This window comes from Haliotis rubra, unplaced genomic scaffold (genome assembly GCF_003918875.1).
Source record: "Haliotis rubra isolate DU_JTF1 unplaced genomic scaffold, ASM391887v1 Scf4, whole genome shotgun sequence".
In the NCBI taxonomy this organism is placed as follows: Eukaryota; Metazoa; Mollusca; class Gastropoda; order Lepetellida; family Haliotidae; genus Haliotis; species Haliotis rubra.
The window spans coordinates 6,721,515-6,731,640 of record NW_025767079.1 but is presented as its reverse complement, the minus strand read 5'-3'; the positions used below and the strand labels follow the sequence as shown (position 1 = coordinate 6,731,640).

Here is a 10,126-nt window from a genome sequence, read left to right as displayed (position 1 = left end):
TTTCAGCAGCAGCTGTTCCGTCTTATCATACTTTGTCATTTCAGTTAACTGGTTGTCGTCCCAGATTCATTATTTTTCGAGATTGTTTATCATGCCTTCAGGCAATTATAAGAACAGTAAAAGTGACCATCCTTATATAACTTACAGTTTGAATTGGTGTTTGAATTTGTCCGTATGGACATCCTCTTTTGCTGGCTTTCCAGTGGGAAATTCTTGATGGAAAATTCTAGCACGTTTGAAAGCTGCTGTTTTGGGATATGTTAGAAATTCGTAACAGAAAAAGTGCAATAACCAAATACTTAATGTCTTTCAGTGGCATTTAGAAGTTGTACATTGATGTCCAAGATATTTTTATGGATTAAACTTCTTTTTTCACCTGATGAAGGGACCTGGAATGGTCTCGAAACGTCGTGAGAGAAATTAAAAAAGAAGTTTAATCCATAAAAATATCTTGGACAAGTACTTAATGGTCTTAATTGGGTATTACGCCTTTACTGATCTGAGTCGTGAGGACAAATTAGTTACGATTAGCAGGCGTTCCACTTGACACTGTCATTATACCAGTTTTATGTATTGAAGACAGAGAATCGCCTAAATGTATGCCTTTTTCATAGCCATCTGACTGGCAACCACCTCTTAGTAATGTGTGGATATGCACAGTTACTTCATTGTTCTTTACTGTTCAAACCATTTCTGAACTTTCAATGAAGTTTCTCAACCACTTCGTTTTAGTACACTGGAAAGAAATTAACTTTGTGATGAAGCTTAGAGTTTATTGTTTTAGTGATCGTTCTCAGCACTTTTATTCTATGATCCTTTGCATAGAAAACTGTATTTGCTTTCAAGAAGCGGATAGCTACATTGTTGCTGATTCAGCATTACTCACCTATCTATTCACAAATATAGCGTAGGCATGTGTTTATAATCTTCCAGGACCCTGCTTTGGTGTTCTGACTTGAATGTTTGTTGTTTGGTGCCTCGTGGATACCTGGCTGGTATCCAGTACAAGTAAGACCGTGTATGCACTATTGATAAAGTCAACAAACAAGAAACTTTCAAACAGTCTGATCATTGTTTTAATATGCGAACCAGCAAGTTATTTACATAATTTGAAAAGATAACCACAAATGTTAACTTACTGACTGAAAGACGCCTGCTGTTGACAATGATTACAATCAAGTGTTTAATATTTGACCATTTATCGTTATGATCGTCATATGACAATATTATGTATTTGTTTGTCACCACCAAGGTCGGTTGTACTGTACACACGCCGGACCTATATGTCATGTTCTGACTTGAGGAACGTGTTACTGCTCCTTTGTTCCTCCCCTTCATTCTTCTCTGGTTTACTGTTATCAACCAATCCCACAATTGTCTTCACCTTTGACTGGCAAATACTTCCTCTTTCTTCAGTACCACCACCACATGATTTTGCATAGTAGGTACAATATTCGTCCATTTCTGCGATGTCTCCCTTCGCCCCACCACTGTCATTCATTGTCAGAGTAATATCGTTCAGAGGAAGACTTCCTTCAACCTCTTCATTCACGCCCTCTCTTGTATATTTCTTCATTGTGTCCTCTAATGCCTTTTCGCTCGTCTCTTCAAGACCAAAGCATGACAATGCCGTAAAAGACATCAAGATTCCCATGGCGAGGAAAGGTGGCATCAGATCGTCCTTGGAATCCTGGCAGAGGAATAACAATTTGCTCAAGTGGTTGCAGGCTTTTGCACTGCTCACAGTAATCTAATGAAATAGAATGCCTGAAATATATTCACATTTTCTTGTCATATTTTCCAAATTAAGCTATGATGTCTTCTTTTATTTGATCATCATCCACTTAAATCATAGTTAAGCCTAACAAAGAGGAATTTAAAAAAAATTGTAGTCCCCTAACGTGTCAAGGATAAAACGTTGTTGTTTGTGGAATGATTACACCTAAAGACTTTAATTGTTTTACCAAAGAGAATATCTGAGCTGCCACGATCCCTCCAGATCTTGCAGCTGTGTTTTGAGCAGCATATGCCAAGTTCCTGGAAAAGGTCAGGCAGTCAATAAACAAATACTAGTCCTCAACTGTAAACTCCATTGCAAGGAATAAGATCACTAATTATATCACTTTCATTAATATAAGGCAAACCAATATCCAAAAACATACTAAGGGACAAACGAAAGTACAACGAGTTTGTTTTTTATATCAGTGAAAATGAAAATGATCTGGTTATGTGTATTTCAACATCACTCACTTCTGCAACAGTTTGTAAATAGAAATCAGTGAATTGGTAATGTTTTCAAAACTTCAATGACGACATGAATTTTTTGTAAATCTGTGCCGAAAATCTAAATATTTTGGTTTCAAAAGATAAGATGTCAAAGATATACATTTGTGGCAGTTGTGTATTATACTGTATTGTTTTTGAACGCGGTATAAATTGTCTTTAAAAGCATGTACTTAGTGCCAGTACCTTTTCAAGTTCGATATAATACTGCTTACGTTTGATTTTTAACTGAAATCAAACATATGACAAAAGTATTTATCACAAAAACATGACAAATACTCAATTCATAAAAGAAACATGGTCAGAAATAAAAGTTATTGAGTACAAGCAAAGTATAAATACTCCTAGGAAATCCCTTGATATTGTACCAGTCACTCAGCGAGCATACAGATGCGATAAAGACATACCGAAGGGCACACTGGAAGACACTGGCTGAACATTTTATTAGGATTGTTCTTTATACTCTGTACAATTACATGACATTAGTTTAGATATTAGATTACTGAACTCTACGGATGCATTTGGAGCACGAGTGGCCATGCAGATTAATGAGCAATTTTTTCTGTGTCGTGTTGTATTCGTTTTACTCTAGCCAGAATCCGCGTCTGGAGGGTTTGAATACCATTTTCTATTACTAGTCACTTCAGCACTACAATCTACACTCAGTATGGCTATTCTCACTCACCTGACCACGGTTGGGTACTGTTCACTAGACAACGTCTCAATCAATGCCCATGCACTGACGGTGGATAATTTGCCGGAGATTGCAAATCCATTTTCTAAGGGCACTTTGATGTCTGCAGGAGCTGTAAAAAAGTACAGTGTTACAGGAAATGGTGAATGATATTATAAAGATGCCAAAACTAATATTATTCATGTCTGGTTGAAGCACGGCCATTTACACTTTCTTGAAACAGTGAGTTATTATTATTATTTAACGTCACATTGGCAATAGTTCAGCCATATCGTGACGGGAACATATGTGACATTGAAATTGAATAGATGTATATTAGAAACACCTGTCGACGAAGGACAGTAAAACAACTAGAATATCACAATTACAATTAAAACTAGAGTGGAAAATTAAAACTAATAGCACCATTTGGACAATACTATATAAAAACTGGCTATAGATCGCCAACAACTGAAGGTAGATCACCAAACTAGGGACCATGGGGACTTACAGTACTTTTGCTACCTGCATGGATCCTAGTTGGATTTACACCATCCCTTCAGCCGCTGTCGATTGTAGGAAAATTTAGCCGGCAGTTAAAAGAACGAAGATACTACGTTTAAAATATGGTAAATTTACATTTTACTTTGAAAGTTTTGGGACTTACGTACCCTCTCAGGAGGACAATAATTTTACGCTACTTCAACCCCCTTTGAGGGTACAGCCACTAACAATCTCAGTTACTAATCTAAACTACCAACAATAAAATATTCAGCTATTTACAGATCAGTCAACAAATCTAAATCTTTTAAAAATTCAACTATTAAATGATAATTAACATTATAAAAAGATCCTTCAATGTTTTGGCATTGAAATACTTATCCCTTGTGATGGAATATTCAACACAGTCAAGCAGGACATGCTTGACTGTGATTCTTTCATCACAAGGGATGCAAAACGGAGGATCTTCGCCTTTCAGTAAATATACGTGAGTATATCTAGTGTGGCCAATGCGACATCGTCGCATAATGACCTCTTCAAAACTTTCTTGAAACAAACAACACCATTCTCATTAATGTTGAAACATACCTCTTCCCTTCCTTGTACATGTTTACAACGAATGTCCTGCTGGGGAGAATTATCCCACATCTGCTTTATTTCCCACATGTTCTAGTTTCACATCAGTTTGACCAATTGTCCCAAAGCAGAATCGACACAGACAAGCATACTCACCCAGCTTTGTTACTATGGAAACACCAATACATGCAACAGCTGAGAACGAGAGCAGTATAGCGCACGCCCAACGCCGACTGAACCTGTGTGATCATAAGACCCGAGTTTTAACAGTAAACATGTGCATGTGAGAAGTTTACAGACATTGTAATATGAATACCATTTTGACACTCATAGCTAACCATAAAATAAGCATATCCATTTGTTATGAATTAATACAACAAATTAACATAAGTCAAATGAAGCCCAACGTACAACGCCTTTTCCACAAACACAAAAACTGTAGAGAATAATGCAAGAACTAAACATTGGAATAGATATGAATTCTCCCTTATTCTTGAAACTTTATGTTACTGGTTTTGTAATGTTACACTGTGAAATGGCATTTCTGAGGGCCTGTGTTATAACATCGGCTTTATTTGGCAGTAGTACCAGCAGACACAGATACACAGTACGTTCACATTTATGCTGAATAACTACTTAAAGTTGCATAAATCCTTACACTGACACCGTGAAAAGTTCCACGAAAGACATTGGAACCTCCAGTAGTGCCATGATCATCAGGTTAAGATAGAAGTCGCCTGACAGGTTCCTTACACCAAATGTTATGACATAGTACACAATGGATATAGATATCCTGAAACAACATTCATGTGGAGATGAAAGCAGATGAGTGGCATGGTGTTGCTCATGACAACACTGGTGATAATTATTGCAAGTAGAGATGTTGAATCTTTGTTGGTAATGATGATGATGATGATGATGATGATGATGATGATGATGGTCCCGAAGATGGAACTTGCAATTTAGTTGATATTTTCTTCCACAATGCAGATATATCTGTCTAAGGAATTCAAAATGTGCAAAGTATGTACCAAAGAAAGCTTGTTATCAGAGTTCTCGACCTCAGCGTCCTGGTTCTGACCAGATCTATATAGGAGTAGGATTTAGCTTTGTTCCTCTCCGCCCTCTCCTCCTCGGCGATCAGCTCCAAGATGGACATGTCTGGAACAGGCTTCTTGTTGAATTTGGCAATCCTGGTGACGATGCGCCTCGCCTCCTCAAGATGTCCTTTTACAGCTAGCCAGCGGATCGATTCTGGCATCACAGTAGCAGTAAATGTTGAACGTCATAATGAATTGTTACACCAAGTAGCAATTGACACTCACATACTGACTAGAACATTCTCGACATTGAACGCCCATGTCCATCTTTCTTGTTGAAAACAATACAGATGCCCCATATGAGAAAGAGAATGGTACATTTGGGTGTAGTATTAAGGTTATTTCATGATTTGGTTTTAAAATCAGGATTCGTTTTGCATTTTCAGTTAATATTCTTCATAGACATTTTAATGTAAGGCGAAAATGTGTAAACATTTTTGCCATTTTAAAAAATGTATTTGTGTACATAATAATTCACTTACAACCAAGTCAGCAGCAAGAGAATGTTGAATGCTACGATAGTTAGATGTAGCCATTTCCAGTTCCGGACGAACCAACATAAAATAGCAAATAGCACCACGCCGAGGGACCAGGATGGAATCGTAGTGCACGCCCCTCGCCATTTTTTCCCCACATATTCCAGTCGGTACAAGAAGCAACAGGACAATATTAATCCTACTGCCAGGCCGATGATGACTCGGATCACAGCAAACATGATCCATGACACAGAGAATGAAGCTGTGAGGTTGCTGATGGTGCTCAAGAGCAGTCCGCCGTAGACAACCTTCTTCCGTCCGTATCTGTCAGCGCAGTAGCCTGCAATTATGCTGCCGAAAAGAACACCCACCATTTGCATGGATATGATGGTGTTACTGACCCATCTCTTGCTGCACACGAGGTTCCACTGAAATTACCAAACGTTATATATACAGGCAAAATATAATATATATAATGTTTCAGACCAGTTAAGTGTTGGTCTTCTTTACACCTTACAAAAGCAGTTTGTATCAAAACGAAACGAGTGAACTCCACTGCTCAAGATACTGCACTACTATATCGATATTATTGAAGTGAGTGACTGAATTAAGGTAAGGTATATCACTGCAGGTCGGCTGACTGTGAGAGGAAATACCCCTGATGTTAGTTCTTTGATTTTGATTGTTGATTGTTAACGTCGCGCGCAGCAATATTCCAGATATATGGCGGCTGTCTGTACATACTCGAGTCTGGACCAGACAATCCTGTGATCAACAGCATGAGCATCGATCTACGCAATTGGGATACGATAACATGTGTCAACCAAGTCAGCTAGCCTGACCAACCGATCCCGCTAGTCGGCTCTTACAAGCATGGGTTGCTGAAGACCAATTATAACCGGGACCTTCAGGGGTGTTAGTCGTTTGAAGCAGTTAATGAAACCCTGAAACCAACGAGAACAAAATGATGACAACAAACCAAGGCTTCTTATCCGACCTGATCTAAGATTAGCCGAATTCAACTCAGCCAATAGCTACGTCGCAGACGAACGGATCACCCATGCCTCTATTATGTTGGATGCATTTTTACCAACCTTTAGCCATGTAGGGATTTTTAAATACCGAATATGACACAATATGACTTACCTCAGATACAATGGTTACCGTTTTCGACTCAAATATTCTCTGACAAGTCTCATTCCACTGTCAATTTTGGTAGCTTCCATTTGTAAAAATGGCGGCGTCATCCTGATCATGTGACTCACACCACCAATCGGGTTCAACACCTGCAAAGGCCATCATCATCATAGGTGGGACGCTAAGTGCTCTGCACACCACAAGAATACAGTGGATGCATCTCTGGTAGGGACCGAAACTGCCCAGCTCTTCGATGAGACTCTCAAGATGCATCGTAAAAGACGGAGGAATAGGAGTGCGGCAGATTGGTGGTACGGTTCTTCTTTAGCTGACCCTGAAATACATAAGTGTGTTGAACAGATAAGCCATAATCTCTAAATGATAGTGAGTCATGAACACATGTTGACTATGACGTCGGAATCAGGAATATTAGTCACACCATACTGGTATTGTTAGTAGTATATGGAACAGTTGTCAGCATTAGTACTATGTCTTGGAATTGAAGGTAGAACATTGGTAATAATATTTTAGTATTAATGCAGGAAAATATTGGTAACATTCGAGGTAGGCCTGGAATGTATCTAAACTAAAGTTGGTCTTTTTTGTTGGTTGTCTTTGCTATTTTAGAATCAATTGAAATTGCATTGCTGTTTAGGGGTTAAAATATCTCTCAATGGAATAAAAACAGTTTAAAAACTTAATCTATAGTTTAAGTTTTTTTCAGTATTTGACAAAATAAGAAATTGCTCGTTTTTGCTGATATATGAAAGCTGAGAATATGGGCCGAACAAAATGGTATGTGTATATTTTCATTGTTGATGTAATTTATCTCTGTGTTTGAGTAATGTTAAAGGGTAAAATATTTTTTATTACAAGTTATTTAAGTTTCATTTCAGTGTTTTGGTTAAGGGTAAATTTCAGTAAATTTATGTATATTTTTTAAAGGTTAGGTGTAGGTTAATGTAAATATTCTCTCTAAGATTTGAGATTAATTTCTGATAATATCTGAGCTGTTAAAGTAGATATATTTTATCTATTTTTCTTTGTTCATAATTTATTGGCTGTAATTCTGAGGTATGTAAGAGGTACTTATTACTGTTTATTTGTTTTAATACAGTCGTTTCATTCGTTGGTCTGAGAAAATTGTGAGAATTGTGAACATGAATATGAACTATGACAAATGAGAACATGAACATGAGAACAGGAATAAAGGACACTGGCGATGAGATGAATTTTCATTTTCTTTACTACACTGACCACATCAACTATAAGTGCATCAAATGCTCCAAACACTCAAAGATAAAAATGCAAACGATTGGCGATCAATTATATCTTTTAACTAACACAGGACATGTTCGAACACATCAAAATACACCACCACACATGTACATGTGCTGTGTTGAAAGTATTCGCGATCTGTTATCTGCGTTGAACGTGCTTTGTTCTTTGTGGTGAAGATGGTCGTCATATGTGGTCTTGGTTGAAGGTATTCAAAAGAAATGCCAATAGATTGTTAGATACTAATACTTTGTTTCTGCCAAATATCATTTCTAGAAATCACTTTTTTGAGAGAAGGGAGAGATTTCTTATATTTTATTCATGTCCCTTATCAAATCAGAATCAACTTGATTATTGTTATAAATTATACTCAACAAGAAAATTTCTTCTGACGCCATTCAAAGTGATATAGAAGAAAGAAATAACAAACAAATACATTTAATGTACATATCAGACATCTGGCTTTTGAATTTTAAACATAATCTTGGATTAGACACGTTTGTAAACGGTAAGATGACCATGTGAATGTTGTCGGACTAAAATCACAGTTCACACTCTAATACTGGGTATTACCACCAGTGGTGGTCGGCCACTAAGGGGACAGTCTCTGACGTGATTGGTTTGCTGATGTCGATGCCACAAGTTCCATACAGTGTGGACATGTACATTAAACCGATAAGCAACCTCCCGTTGTGCAGTTCCGGAGAATTCCAAGTGCCCGCCACCGTTCATTTTAAGAAAGCCTTGGCATCAAAAGAGTTTACTTGTGGTTCGAACTTCAATGTTTTTTCAGGCAACACTCATTGAACGTGTCTTTATCCACAATGAAAAAATTGATCCGCAGCTCATGTTTAAATGCCAACAGACAGTCTCGATTTTCACGAAATTGCACGTGCAAGTTCCCGATACTGTTTAGAGCCAATGTGTACGACACTGCATTTACATGACGTCAATTCTGAAAACAAATGGTCACTAATGTTTACATACAACACAAACTGAAGCCTCTATAAAATTCATTTCATAAGTATCATTTCTTTCTTTGCAATCCACCCGCGAAGGTCCGGGTTAGAATATTGATCTTCAGTAACCCATGCTTGTCGTAAGAGGCGACTAACGGGATCGGGTGGTCAGGTTCGCTTACTTGGTTGACACATGTCATCGGTTCCCAATTGCGCAGATCGATGCTCATGCTGTTGATCACTGGATTGTCTGGTCCAGACTCGATTATTTACAAATCGCCGCCATATAGCTAGAATATTGCTGAGTGCGGCGTAAAACTAAACTCACTCACTCTTTGCAATCGATGGGTGGCACATTCTACAAAGTAACTACGTTTACATAATAATAATTGAGGTCAAAACGGCTTCATGTCAGAATGGTTTTAAAAGGTAGAGTGACCATTAATTCAATTTCAAACAGCTTCACGAATATAATCTTACTACATTTTATTCATTTTGTTGACACGTGAGAACATTTCAGTAATTTGCACTTGATGTGTAATCGCTTTGACCTTTTGATTTAATTGTGTATCCTAGCTGGGTCGTTGTAACTATAATAGGATCCCAACTAAATTTATATCCACGTTTCGCCTAACATTAATAATGCTGGCACGGAATGGGCCTAGAAACTCGTAACACGTTGTGAGTGGAATGTTAATTTTCCAAATCCATATACAACCAAATCCATAAATCTGATCCAGAGTGATTAATGTTTCGCGCCAACATTCGCCAAGCTGCCAAGTGGTCAGTCCCTGCTCCCTCGACCGTTACCGACTCGGGGACTGGACAATTGTCCACATTGGCAGAATTTCTTCAACCTAAACAATGGGACAATAAGAAATTGGATGCCCATTAGATGAAATTATTTGAAAATATCCCCGGCTGTCCTTGCCTGATTGTAATAAAGTATCCCAACAGTGTAGACATTTTCGGATTTTCTAATGGGTGGATGGTATGATGACTGATCCAATTTGATTCTATTTCTGTTGGGGTTTTTTCCTCGATGTTAATCATGTCACGTAACACTGTCCTGTTTATTGACCTATGGTATTAAAAACGCTCATTTGATTTATTTGAATCCGTAAACTAAATCAACCTCACCTT

At 37.8% G+C, this 10,126-nt stretch overlaps 1 protein-coding gene across 1 annotated transcript; it reads right to left on the bottom strand.

Moving 5' to 3' along the window:
- Positions 1-1,123: 1,123 nt before the first annotated feature.
- Positions 1,124-7,019, bottom strand: LOC124287153 (solute carrier family 22 member 5-like). Its single transcript, XM_046723636.1, has 8 exons — positions 6,875-7,019; positions 6,011-6,037; positions 5,065-5,287; positions 4,692-4,826; positions 4,190-4,272; positions 2,969-3,089; positions 1,965-2,037; positions 1,124-1,690 (listed from the first exon to the last, which is right to left on the bottom strand). The coding sequence occupies exons 1-8, from the start codon at positions 7,017-7,019 to the stop codon at positions 1,280-1,282; spliced, it is 1,218 nt and encodes a 405-aa protein (XP_046579592.1). The 3' UTR covers positions 1,124-1,279.
- Positions 7,020-10,126: the final 3,107 nt, after the last annotated feature.